This window comes from Acartia tonsa, chromosome 6 (genome assembly GCF_053477335.1).
Source record: "Acartia tonsa isolate MP-2025a chromosome 6, ASM5347733v1, whole genome shotgun sequence".
NCBI classification, from domain to species: domain Eukaryota; kingdom Metazoa; phylum Arthropoda; class Copepoda; order Calanoida; family Acartiidae; genus Acartia; species Acartia tonsa.
This window is the reverse complement of record NC_137265.1, coordinates 2,112,877-2,136,968: the sequence shown is the minus strand read 5'-3', so window position 1 is coordinate 2,136,968 and position 24,092 is coordinate 2,112,877. Positions and strand designations below refer to the sequence as shown.

At 38.8% G+C, this 24,092-nt stretch overlaps 1 protein-coding gene across 1 annotated transcript in view; it reads left to right on the top strand.

Moving 5' to 3' along the window:
* The first annotated feature begins 3,142 nt into the window (after positions 1–3,142).
* Positions 3,143–24,092, top strand: part of LOC145321561 (cytochrome P450 3A29-like) — a 36,959-nt gene continuing 16,009 nt past the window's right edge. Inside the window, exons 1-11 of the mRNA XM_080162988.1 lie at positions 3,143–3,221; positions 4,710–4,804; positions 6,011–6,073; positions 6,593–6,687; positions 6,945–6,982; positions 19,847–19,919; positions 20,261–20,310; positions 20,766–20,829; positions 21,368–21,452; positions 21,765–21,841; positions 22,214–22,256. Of these exons, the coding sequence (XP_080019114.1) occupies positions 3,153–3,221; positions 4,710–4,804; positions 6,011–6,073; positions 6,593–6,687; positions 6,945–6,982; positions 19,847–19,919; positions 20,261–20,310; positions 20,766–20,829; positions 21,368–21,452; positions 21,765–21,841; positions 22,214–22,256 (752 nt within the window). The 5' untranslated portion in view covers positions 3,143–3,152. The remainder of the gene's footprint in view (positions 3,222–4,709; positions 4,805–6,010; positions 6,074–6,592; positions 6,688–6,944; positions 6,983–19,846; positions 19,920–20,260; positions 20,311–20,765; positions 20,830–21,367; positions 21,453–21,764; positions 21,842–22,213; positions 22,257–24,092) is intronic.

Below are 24,092 nucleotides of genomic sequence, written 5' to 3'. Positions count from 1 at the left end.
ACACGTCACTTATTAGTAGCGACACTACTATATAATTTAGTTTTTGTCTGTTCGTCCAACAGTAACACTGCTATTAAACTAGGGGCTGCTATTCAGCCAATTAATTCCAATTGAAAATACCGCAAAATTTAATATTTTCTTGAAGTAAAGTTGGAGTATAACGTATTTTACTGAAGGCGAGTGGGTAAGAAGGGGAAGAAAAAGTGAACGGTGTTGTTGGGAATTTTTGTTTAGAATTGTTTGTCAGAATCACATTCCCTTTTCCCTGCTATTATCAAAAATAGAATGCTATTATTTTTTCTCTTCTCTTATACCACCTGCTTGGCCCGCAAATATATCGTTTGATATTGTTGTGTTACTTATGGATGTTGTAATCCTTGTTTGAATATGTTCAAATTTTCAAAGATATATTTAAGTAGTTATCACAACTTTAATGATGCTTAATTTTTTGATGACCCTAAATTTAGGATCCAATTTTGTACACTGGTACAGTATATTTAGTGTACAAATAATTTTTTTCTTGCACAATAAAGGATACACTAAAATCCAAATATAAATTCAGGTTTTGAAGCAGTATTTGTTTTTTGCCGTAGTTTCTATTTTAATATGTACGTACATTCTCTAACTACTTGGTATCTGTCACCTAATTTTATTTGTTATAGGTCAGCTGAATTTGAGTTTCCTCGGTGTTTCCTCATCGTATCTTAATATTTACTACTAGCTAAAAAAAGCTCCAAACTTCCAAAAAAAATCTAAATTTTAAAAATTCAAATTTTGAATGTATAATGTATAAATCGTTTATACATTATGTCGCTTTTCCTTTTGGCTATAGAAGCTGAAAATAGGTTTTGCAATAGTTGGGTTATCTGTCGTACAACTTCGGAAATTTGGGGAAAAATGTGAAATCAATTTTCAGTTGATCTTGTTATATGATCTTTCTTATCATTGTTTTGACGACTGGTAAAGGCAGGGATCTAAAGGGATAAGACAATGGAAGATGAATTGATGTACATCCCCAATAATGATACACAAAATTACCCCTTCTGTAGTTTACAATTAGGGGTTGAAACGTTTGGGCATTCAACTTCATGAACCAACCAACTAAAATTTAATATAAGTCCCCAAAGTTGTTAAGCCAACAAATAAGAATATTGGGTCTCACAGGGATAAATTATGTATAAATCTTTGCAGGGACTACGCCTCTTGAGGCTTTAAGAAACACTGAAAGAATGAGAAAGGCGGTTTATCTTGAGAGGGTAGAGGTACCATACCCCAAAATAGTTACAACCTTTCTCTAGGCCAATAAAGCCTCACTGAAGCGAGATCCTTTGATACAAATACACATGTAAACATCCTGCAACTTTTGTATAATATATTTATTCAGTATTATTGATTTGTGGAATATTTTTATTTACCTTTCAATATATCCCTAATTTTGAGATAGAATTGTTATCTTTGTATAAAAGACCACGTCTCAGAAAGTATGTCACAAGTCAAATTGTTTTTATTTATCATAACATTTTTATTGTGAGTGAAAAATATTGAATATATCCAACTTTTATAGGAATAAGGGTGAAAACACCCATAAAAGCGAAGCAGCTCTGTAAAGGTAGGACAAACGAATATTAAAACTTTTTGAGTGTCAGAACTTAATAGGGATTCAGAATATAAATGTATAATTTTTTCGTAAATTTGTTAAAAAAAACTGCTGAAATACAGGATAATGTTTAAGGACATACTTATATTTTAATGTCTTAATTATATAGATGCTTCGCATTGAACTTTGTTGTCCTAATAATTATATCACATAAAATTTGATGTCAAAAAAAGTTAAAAATCGACAAGTCTAAATTGGTCGTACGGACATTCTGGTAACGATAATAGAGTTTCTCGTATTTATTCGAATCCGGCACCTCGGGGCTAAAACAACTAGTTTTAAAACTTATAATTGTACATTCTATATCCGCGGAAAGCCGTTTATAATACGATACGAGAAATAACTATTCTCGTATTCATTCGAATCCGGTGGACAGGAACCGGTTCTCATCCATACGAAAATACTATGTCTAGCATCGTATTATATCCAGCTATCTACGCATATAAAAATGTACAATCATAAGATTAAAACCAGTTTTTTAGCCCGTGCCTTAAAAAAAACTGGTTATAATCTTATAATTGTACATTCTATATCCGTGGAAAGCTGTTTATAATACGATGCGAGAAATAACTATTCTAAATCGTTTCTAACTACTGCAAAATTTTAAATCGATAGGACTATTTCAACATGCCCAAATTAAAGAAAAGAGCTAACCGTTACGAACGGACTCACCGACCCTAATTATAAGAAAGCTTCGCTTTTAAAAAGTTTGTCATATAGTGGTTAAAAAAATACTTTATGTAAAATTTGAACATCTTTTTGATTGATTTTTATAAAAAAAAACCTCCAAAATGTCCATCTACTTAAAGTTCTCATCATAAATGTAATAGTTATAGTCAATGTTCTTTATAACCTTTTGGTGACCTTTCGACGGACGATGATCAGTGTATAAAGTATCTACACTTTCCTTATGAAATCGGTGATTTATTTGAATTTCTATTCAATTTCTAATTAAGAAACAAAATTTTATTTGATTAGTTGTTAAATAAACTTTTTCTAAGGAATTTGTTTACAAGTGGATATTTATTATTTTGTATTCTTATATAAAAGTAACAGGATCTGTGTCTGTCTGTCCGTGTGTACTAAAGGATCTCGCTAACTGCTGAGTTGTTCTCATAGGACCTGGGAAAGTTTATAACTACAATATTGGGTGAGGGTATAACAACCCTACCAAAAAACTAGAAAAGTAAAAGTTATCTAAAAAATATTTTTACTTTTTTAAGTTTTAGAAATCTTTTTGGGGTATAGTTTTTGGGGCGTTTCATCGTATTTTCACAGTTGCTTTCCCCCAATTTCTAGGCCCCACGTCAAACACTGCAGAGCCAAATTGTCTAACCCTGCAGGGCAATCACATAACCCTACCTAATATAAAATCAGACGAAACGACCATTAAGAGGTGTTGCTACGAAAAAAACTATACCCATCTTTTTTGTATCAATTACCTTCCTGCGTTACTTATGATCACATTTATCCTTGATGCTTTACAGAATCAAGAATGTTGGTCTGGGTGTTGTTAGCAACTTTAGTTGTTCTATGGTATCTAGATAGAAAGAAAAAACTACAGGTAAAATCAGAATAATTGCTATTCAAAGCGAAGCTTTTCTATAATTAGGTTCGGTCCGTCCATCCGTATGTCACAGTTAACTTTTTTCGTTAATTTAAACAGGTTCGAATTGTCCTATCGATTACAAACTGTAGTAGTTAGGTACAATTCAGAAAGCGTAGCAACTCTATAATCAATACCAGAATGTCCGTATGTTCATTTTAAACATGTCGATTTTTAACCTTTTTGACAACAAATTTTTGTATGTTAAAATTATCCGATTTTTCTGATTTTTTGAAAACTCAATAAACAAGTCCCAAAATGTAAGTATGTCCTTAAACAGTATCATCTATTTATGCAGTTTTGCAACAAATTTACGTACAATATTGTTTGTACTGATGTATTAATATTGCTAATTAAGTTTTGACAATATACAAGTGTTAATGTTCGTTTGTCCTTCCATTTCAGAGCTTCGCTTTTATTGATGTTGTCAACCTTGTCTTAATCTTAAGATTTTATGTCTGGCGTGTTGTTTAGACTATTAACTGGTCCATTGAAGTATCATTTAAAGTAACAATACAACCAACCAACACTTTGATTGCACAAACTGTGTATAAATGGCTGACTGTCCGTGCAAAGTCATTAAGGGGGGGGGGGGGCGGAAGTTCTGACACATTTGCGTGAACCTGGTATATAGGCTTTATCTTTGGACTGAGAGGATAGGTTATAAAAGATAAAATCATTCTTATATGATGAATTTTCCCAAGTATTCAGATTTTTTGGATAGGCCTCCAGGTTCCGGAGGCCTATCCTTGTAGTGTTGCCTCTCATAGGTCCAGGGTAGGTTTATAATTATTGTGGGGAAGGGTACTACCACCATCCAAAGAGAAATCGCAACTTGAAAAAATTATTTCAAACGAAAATAAAAAAAAGGTGGGGTTGGACTTCCTCCCCCTACCTCAAGGCTTCTGGAGGCATCTTGGGGCTTAGCCTCTAGTTCTAATATAAAAGTAATAAGTTTGTCCTTTAATATCTTGCTAATCAACAGAACCGATCAAGTTCTCAAGTTTAGGAAAGCTATATATTTTGAATGTAAGGTTTTGATCTATTTTCTACCCCCTTCTTAATCCTTATACTAAAGTAACAGGATGTCTGTGTGTCTGTACCGAAGGATCTCGCAAACCGCTGAACCGACCGGGTTCTCCTTAACAGGGTAGCTTCTCATAGGTCCCGGGAAGGTTTATAACTATTTCCTTGGGGGGTTGGACACCCCCAACCCCCTCAAAAATGAAAAATCCCCTCCCCCGAAATTTTTATTTTTTTACCTAAAATTAAAAATGAGGGGGGGGAGCGAAAAAAAATAATTTCGCCCCCCCCCCAAAAATTTTTTTTTTTACTTTTTCTTTTAAAATCTAAAATAAGAAATTGGGTTATTAAATTCGACTCTCTCCTCCTCAAGTGCCCCTAGAGGCCTCTAGGGGGCGTATCCGCTAGTTATTTATATTTTAGTTGCTGCAATCCTATGGGTACAATGTCCCGCCTACAAACGTAGTGTTTGGAAATCTACTTGGGTTGGCTGCTGGAGACATTGAGACCCAAGAAAAGTAAGTCATAGGGATCTAAAGAGATAAGACAATGGCCGATAAATTAATGTAATTCCCAATCAAGATACACAAAATTACTCCTTCTGTAGAATAAAATTAGTAGTTGAAACATTTAAACACTCAACTTAATGAAGCAACGAATCAAAAAATCACTGAAGTCCCCAAAGTTGTTAAGCCAACGAATAAAAAACATTACTATAAAACTTTGGGCACTAGTGTAATAAACATCACATTGTCCCCTCTCTCACTATCTCTGGATAAAAGATCGGTAGCTGAAAATCAATTGTGTATGTGAAGAGTAATGGTAATGGGGTGCTGCGGCTGCCACTTTTACCACTAGCAAAAATACAGCCACTGTGTTTTTGACAAAAATTGGGTGTGTTTTTGTCAATTTCGTTTTTAGCTGTAATTTTGGCAATATTTTTTTATCCACTGTCAAAATTACATCTTTCCGCTGTCATAAACATAGTTTTACTGTCAAGTTAACACCCATGAAATTCAAGTATGCTGTCAAATTCACAGTTTTGATGACAAAAATACACCTACTTTTAAATTGTTAATCTATAATCCTCATTTAAGGTCTTAATTCATAAACAAATACAAATTAAAACACTTCCTCTAGTAATAATTTTATTTATTATCCTTATATAAGTAACAGGATAACTGTGTGTGTCTGTCTTTGTGTACAAAAGGATCTCGCTAACTGCTGAACCGATATGTTCCTCCTTTCTCATACCGCAAGTTATTATTACTAATGGTCATAAGGGATGAGACAATAAAAGATGAATTGATGTGCATTAATAACTAAAAGGTGATATACAAATTAATTATGTAGATTAAAATAGTTGGTGAAATGCGTTTAAGGATTTTAAAGTTTAAGTTAAAGACTGAAAGAAAGGGTACCAGTATAATTTACAGTACAATATCTCCACTAGACTATATAGGATGGAAAGCATTTTAATATAACAGGTAGAATTGAAATCTGCTGATTTTTTTTATGAAATTCTTTTTTTGTATAATTCTTCATTTAAAAGCGCAAATACAAGTTAATTAATTTTGACATCTGTGATTGGTGGATTTAAAACTACCTGCACTCTGATTGGTTGAATGATGTTGATTTCAAAACTACCTGTTTCATTATCATTCTTTATTTACTTATATAGTCTAATCTCCACCTTCCCTGAATATTTTTTTTATTTATTTTAGATGGTTTGATCAGTATGGTGAGGTGGTAGATGATAAGGGAGGTAGAATAATGGGATGGTACAGGTAAAAAAAAAACGACAAAGTCCAAATTGTGTCAAAAATACTCCATGTGATGTCATAAAAATGAGGGATTATAAATATATTTTTTGGGATTTTCATTCCCACTTCTCATCTCATCTCCCTCATTTTTATAACATCACATGGATAATTTGACACAATTTGGTCTTTGTCATAAAAAATAAAAATAAAAACAATAGTAACTTTTCATGAAGATTTTAAAAATCATCTTGAAGTTTGCGTTATGAATAGAAAAAAAATATAATATGTAGTAGGGCAATAGCAGAAAGTAGTCAAAATAAGTGTGTCTTTGACTTTTGTGCAGCATTTGATATTGAATAGGACAAAAAATGTTACTAGTCCGAAGTTTCTCAAACAGGTTTTTATCTTTATCAACTTTTAGGGGCCCCAGTCCTACAATTTGGACAACCAGTCCGGAGTTGGACGTCATTTTTTTTGGTGCCATTTTGCGCAGTCTCATGGTCAATTAATGAACAAATGGATTCTACATTTATCAACATTTAGGGGACCCAGTCCTGCAATTTGGACAACTAGTCCAGAGTTTCTCAAACAGGTTTTCATCAAAGATGCTGAAAATTTCATTGATAGGCCTATGCTAGGTAATACATATTCTAGTAGCGAAGTTACTCTATAATTCACTTTGTCTTTCTGTCAGTCAGTCCGTATGGCTACGGGGGAACTGTGATTTTCTCGGCTGGTATTGAAGACAGACTTATGGAAACTGTATATTATACGATGAACAAAAAATATCTATGTCAATATATTATTATTGTTGTTGAGCTACTATGATGGTAAGAGGATTTTTTCTCAAGATTTCAGCAAAATTTGAAATTAATCATTTTCGTTTTTGTTTTAGATCGAAGCGACAATATACCTCATCTTATAAATCTAAAGGTAGAATTTTGAATTTTTAAATCTATGGATGTTGCCATTTTTGCTAGTAGCAGTCAGACTTTCCAGGAACTTTGTAATAGAGAACCATATCGGTTCAACGAGATCCTTTAGTACGCACAGACAGACACACATAAAGACTCACAAACACCAAGTTACTTTTCTTTGGTCGCCAAAGGTGTCTTTCAGATTTTTCATTTCTGCAATGCAAAAAAAGTTAGAAGTAATTTTAAAGTAAATCTTAAAAACACTTTTGGCTACCAGTGTTTTATATAAGGATATAGTAAGTTGTTTTGTATACTGAATAAGGAGATAATAGCAAATGAATAATTTTATATAAAAATAGAAATTATGTGGAAAACAAATTAATTTATCCAATATTTATGGCACTTTTCCATGGAAGTGGCGGTTTCTATAGTCTGTTTGTACCATTAGTATCACATTAAATGAGCAATACATCATAGACGATTTTATACTGTGACAGTGCAGTTTTTAATACTCTGGAACTTGTATAGAAGCAAACAAAACACTTTTTCAACGTGTAAGAGCTGTATTTGTTAAAAGACGAATGAAAAAGTCCAAAAGAAGCGGACAGTTTCTGTAATTGCAATTAAAACCGTCAACTGTCATTGCTGCTGTTAGTAGCGAATTTAAGTTAATTAGGTTAGGTAAAGGTGACTAGAATATTAGATGTTTTAGCTTCATTCTTTACTTAGCACATACTGTAAGATATCTAAATATAATACAAATTAGACCGATGTCTGTCGGTTTGTTTGTACCAAAGGATCTTGCTAATCGCTGAACCTATCGGGTTTATAACTACTTTGGGAGAGGGTACGTCCCCCCCCCCCCGGGCCCCCCCTAAAAAAATGGGTGAAACTAAGCAAAACAAATCAAAAGGGGTTAAAAAAATCATAATTTCTCTGTTGCTCTTTCTTTATTTAACACTTTTCCATAAGGAGGGGGAAGGGTGGTTCATTTATCCCCAATGAAAAATACCGCTAAAGTGGGTAAATAAAATTTTCATTAATCTAGACATAATTGTACCAAAATTGGATAGTTGTTAATTGGAAGGAAATTAGGAATGACGTGTTTTGAGGAGCGAAACTTTTCTACTTATGTATAATTGTACAAATCTTTCAGTTCACATACACAATAAAATTCATAATTGCATCTTAAAAGTAACTTTACAATGTGTCTCAAAAATCAGCCAAGTAACATCATAAACATTAGGAAGATGAGAGGAGTGGTGGGAAAAAAAGACCCTTAAAAAAGAGATCGATAATCTCTCATTTTTATGACGTCATATAGCTCAATTGTAAAGTTATATCTTAAAAGTGGGGATAATAAGGGTATTAGAGTAAAACATTAGAGGGAGATTGGGTTAAAGAACTCTATCTCCCCATTGCAACAACCTTGTGCAACCCTTCTATTGGGCCATTGAAAATCAACCAATGGTGTCGATTATATTAACACAGCCAAGTAGCAGAAAATAATTTAGAACCAGACGAAAGAGGTCTTTGAAAAAGAAAGGGAGGTAGTTGTCTGTATATACATCTATTATATCTGTTATCAAACCTTTAGCTGTTTAAATTAATGTATTGATACTTGTTATGGTTGGAGGGTTTTTAACAAATACTTGAAAAAATAACCAAAAAAATAATACCGTACAGTAAAAGCAGACAGGAAGGGGACATTGGGCTGTTTATTACACTAGTCCCCAAAATTTTAGGGTAATGTTTTATTTTTCGTACATTAACAATTTTTAAAATTTTTAAATTTTAATTACTTCGTCAATCAAGTTGAGAGTCCAAACGTTTATAACACTTATTGCAATCTACAGAAGTGGTAATTTTGTGTATTGTCATTGGGGATGTACTTTAACCTATCGGCCATTGTCATATCCCCTAAGATCCCTAAATAAAAGCTGATTAGGAATACAATAATACAAATCTGTTTATTAGACTAAACTGATGAATTATAAATGAACAAGGACGACAACATCCATAAAAGCGAAGCTCTAAAACGTAAAGACAAACGGACATTAAGACTTAAATAGTGTCAGCACTAAATAATCAGAATATATATATAAGAGTCGAAGCAAAATTGTAAGTAAATTTTATGAAAAACTGCTTGATACAGGATAATGTTTATGGACATACTTACATTTTTAGGACTTTATTATAGAGTTTCTTCGCTTTTAAAAACCCATGAATTTATAGCCTGCATCTTCAATTCTTACCTTTACTCTTGGGGGGGGGGGGGGGGGGGTATATAGATACTCCCCTAAGGTTTTGTGGCTCGTATATTAGTTGTGTGAAAGGTACAGCTACTACATAATTATCTGACTTTTTAAATGACACAAACAAGAAACTTTTAACAAGGGGGGGGGGGGGGTTAATGCAACCATCTCGTAATCAGTGAGCAAATGGCACTTAGAATTCGAATTTCGATCTAAAATTTTGCATGATTAATCCTTGGTCTATTTTTCCTAAATCGAACAAAAAGTTGAAAAGTAACGGCTAACGTCTCAGCCGTTTAGCCGTTTTTTGGCTATTTTTAGGACAAATCTGCCATAAGTTATGTAGGAATCAACTTTTTGAAACATATTTTTGCTTTAAATCTATGTAAAATGATAAAAAAAACAAAGCAGCAAAGTATTACGTAAAGATAGGTTTCGTGATGATTTACCTTGAAAAGAGTTAAAAAATGGCTAAATGGCTGAGCCGCCAGCCGTTAGCTATTACTTTTCAAACTTTTTGTTCAATTTAGGGAAAATAGACTCACTGATTACGAGATAGTAATCTTAATCTTTAAACCCCCCTTAATCTTTAAATCTATCCTGATGGTTACAGAATCCTTTGAAAATATAGGTAAATTTTAAATGGTACCTAGAAAACTCAAATCTGATTTATAACTTAGGTAAACATAATAAGATAACTAAAGCCAATTTAAAGGATCGACATTAGAACAGTAAATTTTATTATATATTAATCTATTTGCTTAATTTTATTAAAAATGTTATTTGTTAAAATTCATTTTAATGCAGCTACTCATGGACATTGACTGTCCTTGGTTATGTATTGGTTTTTGAGACAATAATAGACTAAAACAGCCCCAAGAGGTTATGATGAATTCCCCCTCTATGTGACTAACGGATCGGGGTGTCTCAACCCCCAAGAAAATAGCTTAAAACCACCACAGGACCAGTAGGTGTTATTCCCTGAAGACTAGAGCCCAATAGGTTCAGTGTTCTCCAAAAGCTTTAGACGGAGAAACAGACAGAAGTACAGGCGGACGTAGTTCTACTTTCTTTTGCTTATGTGCATGTATTTACGTAAGCATTGGGTGCATTTAATTATTTGTAATAGTATAATGAATAGACAAAGTACGAAAACAAAAGAATAAATATTTATAGATAGTGTGGTATACGGCAGCTCTGGACCATGCAGAAACCAGGACATTATAGTGATGCTACGCACCTAGCTAAATCCCGTTATTCTACAATTATAAGGCCACCTGAAAATATGTCAGATAACGGTACTGGTTTCATCTCTCAGTTGTCCTGCAAATGGAGGGAGGGGGTGTTACCCCTCCCTCTCCCATCTTAAGCACCGGAACCTTCCCCTTCCACCACCAAGTTATCAGCACCACCTCAACCCTGAGGATAAAGGATCTAAACCTGCCCTCACCTGATAGAGTCACCCCCACACAGACTGTTGTTGTCACAAGTAATCATCAAACCTTCCCTCTTTAGTACCCAGACCTACCACTCAACCCCTCTATGCTTATCTACCTATTGTGCTGCTCCATGGGCTATCCTGCCTGCCCCAGACAGGGATAGCCATCTACCTAACCATTGCAATTATCTATGTTTTACTGTATGATTTATCCTTAACTATCTTTATTCCTAATCCATATGTATTTATATTATGGTTAACTGTATTCTTAATCCCCCCCACCCTTTCCAGGGATGGGGAATCATGATTGCCCAAACTGACTATTGTATATGTATTATAATGCTTTTATGTTATGATCATTATTCCTATCCATGTAGTTATTGTTTGTTGTATATAGCTTCAGTATCCTTCAACCCTTCAATAAAGTGACAACTGAAATAGATGTTGATTCTTGTCTAGTGAATGCTAGAGAAGCATAGCTTCTCTATAGTAAGGTGTCCACGTCTGTTCACACTGCCGTAGTCTTTATTCGAACTCTGGTGTCTGCCATTTACCCTAGGCGGATACCACAACTTTGGTGACAGCTGTGTGAGATTACGGCGAACCACAAGTGTAGAGCAGACGCGTATCTGAGGCTAAGGTACTCCCAGCAGTGAATCTGGCAAAACTGACGCAAGCAACCTGAATTACCCACCCTGGACAGCAAAGTTTAACTCTGCATCCGGCAGTTGTGGAAGCGAGACAGCGAAATTTGATGAATAACCGCGAGCAGCGCTGATATCTAACGGAGAATTGAGCGCCAAAAGGGCTGAAACAGGCCTGCGGACCGGCTGAAACAAGCCAAATAAGTGTAAACGGCTGGAAATAGGCCAATTTTACTGCAAGAGATAGCAGGATCCGAACCAGTGGCGCTAGCAGGACGGGACATTCCCTGCCGCCAATAGGCTGAAACAAGCCACATAGCTGCAAGCGGCGCTAGCAGGACGGGACATTCCCTGCCGCCGATAGGCTGAAACACGCCACATAGCTGCAAGCTGCGAGCCAACATACGAGTGTAGTTCACCAGAACAGAGAAAAAACTACGTCAACTCCAAGTATCCTGAGAAGCTACAACGCAGCCACCCATCTAGAAAAACAGATATTATGTTACATTGCAGGGATTACCACCCTGATGTGATGGCCAAACAATAGATTTATGAGCAAAGCTTGGCAAACAAATTGTTGTGTTGTGATAAATCTAAGAATAGACCAGGCTTGGATTATTGTGATAACAGCTAAAAATAGAACAGAGTTGGTAAACAAATCTGTTATGCAATTGTGATAAGGACAAAAATAGAATCTAGATGTAATATAATCAAGACCCTGATATACAATCAAAACATCTCAAGCCCACAGCACAATAACAATACACCCCTTATTCCAAGGGAAGGGGAGAAGCCCCTCTCCATTGAAGGCAAATACAATCAGGGTGATATAATAGATAAACCTAGGATTAAGAAGAAAAGGCAATATTACACCAGCCCACAGTTACCCCCCTCCCTCACAGGGGGAACGGACGGAGTTACCCCCGTCCCCTTACGCGCTTCCCCCTTCCTACCCACACTAGACCAAGTCCGTCTGTAGTGTGGGGCTAGCGATCGGACACACAGAGCGCCATTCACGGGTAGCGCAACAGAGTGCGGAAAATATCATAAATCCAACGGACGAAGCTGACCAATGAGAGAGCGAGTTGAGGGGTGAGAGCGCGTTTTCCCCGTGTGCGCGGATTTGACGGTGCGGACGCGCGTTGCAAGGACAGGAGATTTCACGCACACACCCACACACACACACCCACACAGGAGAGGGGCCATTCTATAGCATACATCAGAGATATTTTTTTAGGAGAAAAACTTGCAAGCTCCTCCCTCCCTGTCTACAGTGTGATAAGGAAAACTAAACCAGTTCCTTGAACCCGCTCAGACCCTCAACATCTCCCAGCTCTGCCAACCCTACTTCAAAGCTGAGTGGTTAGTGAAACAAATATATGTATATATAAATACCCAAGTGATAAATAATGTTGTTTTTTGTATCATGGGTACAATCAAGTGAATACTCACCTCACCAAACAACACTGGAAACTGATATGGTAACTGAACGAAAGTACGCCCACCCTGTGGACATAGCCTGACTTGCTGCCCCACACTGGGCAGTGGTGGTGTGTACCTGGACCATCGACCCTCATAGTTGTGAACTATATACAGAGGAAGCGTGATTTTTTTGGAGCAAGGAGGAAAAGCTAGCTAGCTCTGGGGATATTCCTATACACGTATATATATATATATATATGGGCGTGTAGCCATGTATATATATAGATAGCCTACCTATCCATATATCTACTAGTGGATACGCTCCTAGAGACATCTGTGGATGCCTAACATATTCCCTGTTACCTTTAAAGGGCGAATATAGCTAAGATCCGCTGGTTACCACAGAAATCAAGAGTTATACTGGAAAGGAGAACAACCCAGGCTCAACAGTTAAACAAGACGCTGGCACCAACAGACCAACACCCTGCTACTTATCATGGGGGCGCGCCAGCCACAGAAACTCTTGAGCCAGGAGGACCGAGCCTACGGCTACGTGGACTACCACCCTAATTACACAGCTATAGTATTTATACTAGGGGTGAGCCGGCTCGAACCTCCTTGCGGCGCGGCTACTCTACTCTGCTTCTATATCTACAAGATACTACTTCTGTTATTACTTTGGCCTACTGTGTTGAGTACAGTGAACATCAAACACATGCCAGGTCACAGACCCCTGGTCCCTGAGATGCCCTTGTCTGGAAGGGTGACTGAATGTCCGCTGCACAGCTCCTGTTCAGTTGGTGCTCCACGCACGAGAAATAGCAATACTGGACTGGGGATTGCTGAACCTGTAGGTGTCCTCCTGGGGGTGTTGAACGATGCAACTGAGCCTAATGAGAAGGTGACAAGCTTCAGAGACTTAGTGGCCAGCCCCAAGATGGACACTACCACCAGAACTGAGACTCCAACGGGGCCCAGCCCTAGGGCCAGTACCACCTGTTTCTGGGGTGGAAAGGTCCTCCCTGGCGCTGGCCTCACCAAGCTGGAGGATGGGGAGCTGTCCCAGGGGAATAGACTCTTCACCCAGATGCCCGACGCGTACCTGGGGGTGGGGGAGCCGCCACCCAAGCCTCCCTGGGAGCCCCCAGGCATGGAACGACTGGGGACCGGCCTAAGGATGGGGACTGGTGACCTGCTGCAGTGGAAGACTTTACCCAGCACGGAGGGAGCAGGGTTGACCAGCAGCAGTGAGGCTGTTCCCCCACACTCCAAGACCAGATGCCGCTACTCTGTTGAACCACTGCACATGTCCCAGCCAAGTTCCCCCATGCTGCTGAAGATGGAGGCCCACCAGGATGCAGAGCTCCAACCAGGGAAGTCAATAAGAAGGCCACCCCTTGCCAAAACCAGAACCACCGCAGGGGCTCCCCACCAGCAACTGACGGAGCCTGGCAGGGACGCAATACCAGCTGGCAACTCTGGCCCAACTCAGGTGGCTACCAACAGTCTGCTGACAGTCCGGAATACAGTTCAGGCTACCATCAGTATGGCATCTTCTGGGCCTTGCTGGTCCACCTGTGGGTACCTGTCCACACCCTGGCCACAGGTACCCCCCAGAGATCATAGCCCCCTTTCCGACTGGCACCATCAACGGCCTTTGCTACCAACCACCTGGCATACCCAGAGGCAGGATCCCTCCTGTGGAGAAGCACCTGCAGAAGCTAAGGCCGAGGCTGGCCTCGCCACCCAGGGGAGGAGAGCCGCTGTTGGATGGAAGGAACCTGTGTGTATGGGGAGGAGGCTGAATGTAACCAAGGAGCCACCACAAGCAGCCCGGCACCGCCTGACCCCTAGTAGGGGAGACCCTGTTTGTCAGCTGGTGCCCCAACTGGAGGAGGAGAGGCCTGGCAGGTTGATACACCCTGGGGAAGCCGGCCTGATGGGACTCAGCTGGACGAAGGGGCGCTGCCGCTTCAACGGCCACACAGCCGCCAAGTGTAGAACCGGTTGGGACCGGGCAATGAAGAAACACCAGGCCGCCCAACAACCTGCATGCAACCAGTCTGCCACCCAGGTCCACCTGGAGGGAGATGCCCAGCCGTCACCCCAACTAGCTGCCGCCGCTGGGGCCGCGGCTACCCAGGAGTCTGTGTCTCAGATTGGGACCATGGTGGCCAGAATCAACGTGCTGGGAGGAGCGGCTGAACCCAACCGGGTTGGTCTGGACCGCAGCCGCAACCACAGGGGACCGGTGTCCGTAACCCCTGTCACCCCCAGCAAGAGCCGAGGGGCGCTACCCAGCGCCACCGGGACGGTGGACGAGGAGGCCCTGGCGGCCGCCGAGTGGGAGAGGCAAGAGGCGCTAGCCAGCGAGTCTGAGTCGATGTATGGGACGCCAACCGGCGTCGCCACCTGGAAGGAACGAGAGGTGCTTCCCTGCACCACCAAGATGATGTCTGGGGCGACAACCGTCGCCGCCACCTGTGAAGACTGGGGGGTGCTATCCAGCGCCCCACGCTGGTGCCTGGGGCGACAACCGTCGCCGCCACCGAGAGACCTGGACCCCTGTGAAGACTGGGGGGTGCTATCCAGCGCCCCCACACTGGTGCCTGGGGCGACAACCGTCGCCGCCACCGAGATACCTGGACCCCGGAAGGAGCCCGCAGCCCCAGAGGAAGGGGTGACACCCGTCACCCCCAGCCAGCCAGAGCCCCCAGCCAGCAGGGAGAGTCCAGCCGTCCCACACCCTCAACTGCATCCAGCTGTCTACCTCCCTCAACCAAGCCAGGGTAATTGTATTGCACTGGTGTACCAGGAAGTTTGGGCTGGGCCAAACTTGCCTGCGCCCCCTGCATCTGCCCCAGGAGCCAGGGTATCAACCATTACCAGCCAAACTGAAGAAGCTTTGACCGCTGCCTGGGGAGTAACACCACTAGGTGCGCCAAGTGCCGAGCCTAACCATAGAAGTAGAGGATCTCCAACAATTATGGCTACCCCAGATGGAGACAATGTGCCTGGACCCCTTCAGGCTAGGGGAGGAAATCCGGAGCCTGGTGCCTCCAGTCCACCAGCAGCAGTGTTCGTGGATGGGCCTGTCTCCCAGCCAACTAGAGTGGAGCCACCCTTGCAGATCCAAGACAGCCGCCGGCATAAAGGAGGGACTGTTACCCTTCCCTACCCCGCAGGTCGGACTGCCATGCACCACCCTGCCAATGTCCAGAATGAGCCTGAAGGAGGCAACGCTCCTACAGTATGGCAACCACCACCTGCCCGCGTTGACAGAGACCCTGGAAGCCGAATGAACCTGACCAGCCCCGAGGGCGAAGAAACTGCGCCTGCATCCAGTAGCCAGCCTGCCAGCAGCAAGGTGACCAACACGATGGAGACCACCAGCCCAGTGGAGAAACCTGAAGAGGTGTATACCAGGCGGCTGTTGGTCCAAGCCCCCTCATGTGCTGTGCCACCCCTGGAGGTTGACAGGGTGGCCTCAGAGGTACACATCCAACGGCCAGAATATCCAACAGGACCAGCTACTCCAGCAGATATAGCCGATTCCGTTAGACCTGGGGAGGGCTGGAGTCCACCACCGTCCAGCAACTGGTATCCTGGCGGACCCATTCCACAAGGACAACAAACTGAAGGCCGCAACCACTGTCGGAAGTCTGGCGGTGCAGACAACCCCTCCAGCCTTCCGAGGGGAGAGTTGTGGTATACGGCAGCTCTGGACCATGCAGAAACCAGGACATTATAGTGATGCTACGCACCTAGCTAAATCCCGTTATTCTACAATTATAAGGCCACCTGAAAATATGTCAGATAACGGTACTGGTTTCATCTCTCAGTTGTCCTGCAAATGGAGGGAGGGGGTGTTACCCCTCCCTCTCCCATCTTAAGCACCGGAACCTTCCCCTTCCACCACCAAGTTATCAGCACCACCTCAACCCTGAGGATAAAGGATCTAAACCTGCCCTCACCTGATAGAGTCACCCCCACACAGACTGTTGTTGTCACAAGTAATCATCAAACCTTCCCTCTTTAGTACCCAGACCTACCACTCAACCCCTCTATGCTTATCTACCTATTGTGCTGCTCCATGGGCTATCCTGCCTGCCCCAGACAGGGATAGCCATCTACCTAACCATTGCAATTATCTATGTTTTACTGTATGATTTATCCTTAACTATCTTTATTCCTAATCCATATGTATTTATATTATGGTTAACTGTATTCTTAATCCCCCCCACCCTTTCCAGGGATGGGGAATCATGATTGCCCAAACTGACTATTGTATATGTATTATAATGCTTTTATGTTATGATCATTATTCCTATCCATGTAGTTATTGTTTGTTGTATATAGCTTCAGTATCCTTCAACCCTTCAATAAAGTGACAACTGAAATAGATGTTGATTCTTGTCTAGTGAATGCTAGAGAAGCATAGCTTCTCTATAGTAAGGTGTCCACGTCTGTTCACACTGCCGTAGTCTTTATTCGAACTCTGGTGTCTGCCATTTACCCTAGGCGGATACCACAATAGCAGTATAGTCACAATATACACAAAAGCGAAGCTCAAAGTAAAACAAGGATAACAACATCCATAAGTTGCAAAGCTCAAAAATTATGAAAGGATATCGGGAAAATTTTCCATAGAGCAGTGTCATACAATAAACATTTAACTTGATAAAATTCACCTTTAAATTCACTCAACCTTTAAAATCACGAAAACTCAAAAATCTAGGAATCGATCTAGCACCGCAATTTATAGACACATCTTAATGAAACTTGATATAAAATATGTAGAATATGAGCATATTCAATCCCTGAAAAGGAATAGAGAAAATCACGAAAATCTATAAATCTAGGAATTGATCGAACATCCCTAGCTGATTAGAAAAGAGCAAGAAATACATAGGCGCCAACATTTACTAATAATTATTATAACAGGGTGCTGATTGGAAAAGAGCAAGAAATATATTGGCGCCTATATTTACTAATAATTATTATAACAGGGTGCTGATTAGAAAAGAGCAAGAAATACATTGGCGCCAACATTTACTAATAATTATTATAACAGGGTGCTGATTGGAAAAGAGCAAGAAATATATTGGCGCCTATATTTACTAATAATTATTATAACAGGGTGCTGATTGGAAAAGAGCAAGAAATACATTGGCGCCAACATTTACTAACAATTATTATGGGCAAGTTCCCAGTTGAGGAGTGAGATTCTACCCCATCTGAAAAAATAACCCCCCCCCCCCCCCCCGCCATCTATCAAATTAACCTTGCAGGGCTCCTCAATATTACCTAACCTGTGCAGGAGACCCTAACTCTGCAGGGCTACTCAATCTTAAACTAACCTAACTTAACCTAACCTAACCTAACCAATTTTAAACTAACATGAACCAACTAAACTTAATCTAACCCATTTTAATCTAACCTAACCCATCTTAACCTAACCTAACAAACTTAACCTAACCTAACCCATTTAAACCTAACCTAACCCATCTTAACCTAACCTAACCCATATTAACCTAACCTAACCCATTTTAACCTAACCTAACCTAACCTAACCTAACTTCACCTAACCTAACCTAATTTCAACACCCAACCCCATCATAAAAAATTGGCCCCTATATTCAATTTTTACCCACCATCATAGAAAAATGACCCCCATATTAATTTATGTACCCCCATGTGCATAAATGGCTTCCTTACTTTAATCTGAGTTACCACAGTCAAGCAACTAGGCCTCTATCTCTTACAGTTCTCCAGATATAAGCACTTGTAAGTACCCCCATCATGAAAAAAATACCCCATATCAAATTTTGGTCACCCATGTGCATAAATGGCTTCCTTATGTAAATCTGAGTTACCACAGTCAAGCAACTAGGCCTCTATCTCTTACGGTTCTCCAGATATAAGCACTGGAAACTACCCCCATCATGAAAAAAATACCCCATATCATATTTTGGTCCCCCATGTGCATAAATGGCTTCCTTATGTAAATCTGAGTTACCACAGTCAAGCAACTAGGCCTCTATCTCTTACGGTTCTCCAGATATAAGCACTTGAAACTACCCCCATCATGAAAAAAATACCCCATATCATGTTTTGGTCCCCCATGTGCACAAATGGCTTCCTTATGTAAATCTGAGTTACCACAGTCAAGCAACTAGGCCTCTATCTCTTACGGTTCTCAAGATATAAGCACTTGAAACTACCCCCATCATGAAAAAAATACCCCATATCATGTTTTGGTCCCCCATGTGCATAAATGGCTTCCTTGTGTAAATCTGAGTTACCACAGTCAAGCAACTAGGCCTCTATCTCTTACGGTTCTCAAGATATAAGCACTTGAAACTACCCCCATCATGAAAATAATACCCCATATCATATTTTGGTCCCCCATGTGCATAAATGGCTTCCTTATTTAAATTTGAGTTACCACAGTCAAGCAACTAGGCCTCTATCTCTTACGGTTCACCAGATATAAGCACTCAAACCTACCCCATCATGAAAAAAAATACCCCATATTAAATTTTGACACCCCATCATGAAAAAAATACCCCATCTCAAATTTTGACACCCCATGTGCATAAATGGCTTTCTTGTGTAAATCTGAGTTACCACAGTCAAGCAACTAGGCCTCTATCTCTTACGGTTCTCCAGATATAAGCACTTGAAGCTACCCCATCATGAAAAAATGACCCCATATTAATTTTTGGACCTCCATGTGTGATTTTTGTTCCCCATATTTTATATACTTACCCCATATGTAATATTTTACCCCTATAACTCATAGTTTATTACCACCAAGCTTTGTTTTAAACATTGAAAATTACAGGGACCAAAATTTAAGATGGGGTACAAAATCAATGATGCCGGGGGGGGGGGGTTTATTTTGACAGATGGCGGGGGGGGGGGGGGTTATTTTTTCGTATGGGGTAGAATCTCACTCCTCAACTGGGATGGTGCCATTATTATGATAGGGTGCTGATTGGAAAAGAGCAAAAAATACATTGGCGCCAACATTCACTAACAATTATTATGATGAGTGCTGATTGGAAAAAAGCAAAAAATACACTGGCGCCAACATTTACTAACAATTATTATAATAGGGTGCTGATTGGAAAAGAGCAAGAAATACATTGGCACCAACATTTACTGCAGCCAAGATGAAGAAAATGTCAGGTATTATTTTTATTTTTGATAATAATAAGATTAAATTTGTTCTCAAATATATAAATAAAGAATTGTGTAGCTTTCTATAATACTTTTTGCTATAATCTAAACTAAAGAATTTTTCCGTAGAGCCTCTAATGGCAATTTGGAAAGATGGGGAAGGAGGAGGTGATTGGACCCAATTAAAAAAGAAAGGGGAAAAAGAAAAGTTGTTAGCGAGATCAAGACATGCACATAGTATTTTATCTGTTAACTTTGTAATCATAAAGACAGATTTATACATTTACCAATAAATTTGACAGCTTTTAAGTTAATATTGTTTCTAAAATGTCATATTGATATTTTTTAAGAACTTATGGAATCAAGTATCAGCGAAATGATCAAAATATTACATAAAGAGGTTTTTTATTTTTAAAATTTAATAATATAAAGTAGTACTGTATTTTGTCTGTAGCTTAAGAACTATCCAACCACTGCACTGCATTGAAACGATTGGATAAGGTGCACACAAGTCCCATGGGGGTTTTCGGCAATTTATTTTAAAATTTTAGTCTTGAGATGGTTATAGGTTATTTTTCTGCTCTTTTTAAAATAATGATCCCCTAGAGGTTATTGGCGCTGCCTATAGTTGTCATTATTGTATTAAGTTCCTTTTGCCTTTTAATAGTGGCCAAAGAAATTTATTAAATTTTTCTTTATGACAATGTATAATAGTATATATGGAATTTTCTTGACTTTTTAAAAACAAAGTTTTTGTATTTAAAAAAATAATCAAAAAGTTGTAAAATTATGTTTTCTTTAGGTGAATTAAACTACCACTGTATCAAATACAAAATATATTATAAAAATTTGTAGGTAGCTGATGGAAATATAATTGATGTAAATGAGGTGTACCAAAGGCTTACTCTTGATACTATAGGTAATTATAAAGATATGAAATATCTAATAAATAATTTTAATAAATTCCGAAAAGTTGTCGCAAATATAGGTATTAAATAGGTATTGAATCTATCATTTGTAGATCAAACTCTTGAAAAGCTTACTTATATCTCCACCCAACCCCCAAAAGTAGAAAAGGTAAAAGGATCATTGAAAATAGATATAGAAGATCTTGGTGGTGAATCTGGCCACATATTCTGATAAAATTTTTAAAAAATCCTCTGCCACAAATATGTACACTTTCCAACTAATAATTTGGCCGGATTGTTTCTCTTTTTTCCAATTAGTTGATTTAGTGAGTGTGCATCTAGATTACCTACATATTTTTGCATTCGCAAGTAAGCCTCAGTTAAATCAACTTATTATAACTTTAAAATTCAGCAGGATGTCTAAAACAGTTCCTAAACAGACATTCCACCTTTTCAGAATTTTTTTTCTTGCACACAAACGGGTTTTAAATTTGAGGCTTTTGCGCGGCTGACGAATCCTGGTTGAAGGTTAACATATTTGGAATTTAGGAAAATGTGCTCTTGCCATGAAGGTTGATTGTCAGAATGACAAAGAGGACAGATTTCTAAAGATGGTCAGAGCTGCCCTGGACAGGTAATAAACGTTTGTATTTACAAGTGAAGCTTTCTTTCTGACGTCATTAATAACGTCGGATAGCCCCGATCTTTTGGGACACTTAAAGGGACTAAGTCGACCTTTTTAGTTTTAAAAGAAAAGGAAAAAATAATTTTATAGGGAGGGGGGAGGTTTTCAGTGGTCATCCCCTAAAATAGTTTTAACCTTCCCTGGACCTAGATGAAGTTTTAGTGTCAAGAGAAATATATCGTTCCTGCAGTTAGCGAGATCTTGAGGTACAGACACACAATTATCCTGTTTCTTTTATATAAGGATACAATATTTTTTCAGGCAAATTGATACAACAGTGATAGTTTCCTCCTGCTTTCCAGTAATTGAGTCAATCATTGCCTGGATTTTTAGCAGGAACAAAATTATTATTTTTGTGATTTCCCTCAAAGTGCCTCTAGAGCACTGAAACCCTCTTATTGTTGAAAAAAATATTTAAATATGAGAGGGGTTGTTTATACTAATATCTAACTTCTGAGTGGGTCCTTAACCTGAGAGGCATAACGTTACAACAGTCTAATTTACCCCATATAACCTAACATAATCCGACCATATGTAATAAACTAACAAACGAAAAACTGTTTATTATTTTCAATTTATTTTAAAGATAACAGAAGTGGGTTCATGTAAACAAAATTTAACGTTATATCTAATTTGAATTTTTAAATTTAAAATTTAATTTTCTTCTTTGAAAAATAAATGGCTTAAAAAATAATTTGTTTCACAAAGGAGAGGAAGAAAAAAGACAAACATAGCTATAATTGAAAAATGCAGGTAAGACCTTTTCTAGTATGTCTGCGAAACCAATTTTTATCCGGTGGATTATAACCGGTCCTTAGCCATACTAAGAAATCATGTATAGCATTGTATATCCAATTTTCTACGAATTGAAAAATGTACAATCATAATATGGTATCTGGCACAGTGGGCCACCAGAATAACATTAAAATAATTTTTGTTAGCCAATGCCTTCGGTTATAATTTTGCATTCTTATATCCACGGAAAGCTGTTTATAATACGAAGCGATAAATAACTATTAATTCATAAACAAATATTTTTCTCAAAATTTAATCAAGAACTAAGATTTAATCTTATATAAAATAGGTTGTGTAAAATTTTGTATTAGATTTTTTATGAAATATCAAAACAAAAACATGTCGCTTATATATATAAACTACTAGCGGCTTCGCTCCTAGCTTCTAGGGGCTTTGCCCCAAGAGGTGATAAAAAAATAAGGCGAAATTCGTCAAAGGACCAAGGAAATCTTCAGCAAAAAAAAGAAAAAAGAAAATAGCCTAAAACCACCACATGACCAGTAGGTATATTCCCTGAAGAGTAGAATCCGATCGGTTCAGTGGTTACCGAGATCTTAAGGAACAGACGGACGGACAGACAGACAGACGGACGGACAGACATCATTCTACTTTGTATTATAGATATTCACTTATCTGAAACATTTTGTAAGTAGCTGATTAGCAACTAGTTCTAGGGGATCTGGGTTAAAAAGAGACGGATGTTATTAAGCACAAAGGCTCTATTTTCTTATAAAAGCGAGAAGTTTGTAAACATTTTACTCAAGGCACTAAATCGTTACAATTTTCATGAGAAATACGCATTTTATAAGGCATACAAAACGCTCTAATTTTCGTTCTATTTAACGTAATTTTGTATTTTTTTTTGCTGGTTATTTAATTTTACATATACTTTTATCATTTTATCAAAAAAAATTTATCTTTTTTCATCATTTTTTGGAGAAATTAATGCTTAAACTAAGGGTATCTTTAAACGCAAAATTGACGCACTTAGAATTAATAATGCGTATTGAGTACAAAGGGGGGATAATTTCAAGACATGCATGTTCCAAAGATATCTTTTTTTCCATAAAATTTTAATGTTTAGTCCACCGGAGATTACCCTGAAAATCATATATCAATTTAGGAAGATACTTTTTGTAGAATAGTTACTGAATTTACAACTTTATGTACTCTAAAAGTATAGTTAAGATCAAAGGCGTGCAAAAGGTTGGTATAGGGGTTGTTTACACCACCCTTGTAAAATTAAGGGGGATGGATACACCTCCCTAGGTGTCCACCCATGTCCACCCTCTTGACAAGAGCCTACACCCTGAGATACACCCCTCTATAAATTCCAAGGGGTATAAAGGAAATAAATTTACACCCCTTAAAATAAAGTGGGGTTGGGGGTGTTTAAGGAGGGTGTATTTAAGCAAGTCACTGATTCAGATAATTCTCTGCTATCTATTTTTAGGTAAATTAATTACCAGACTTTACTAAAAAAATCTTGCAATACTCTGTACAACTGTACTGTACAACTTTTAATTAGTAAATTGAGACATGAGGAAACTCTCATACATATGTAGGGGGGGGGGGGGAGTTAATGTAACCATCCCATAATCAATTAATCCAAATTTTGTTATGAAAATTGGCATGTGTATTGTGTAATCCTTAGTAGGTCTGTTTTTCAAAATTTAACAAAAAGTTAAGCTTAAGGGGGGGGGGGGGGTTAAGGCAACCATCATGTAATCAATGTACAAATGGCACCTAGAATTTGAATTTCATTACAAAACTTGGCATGAGTAATCCTTGGTA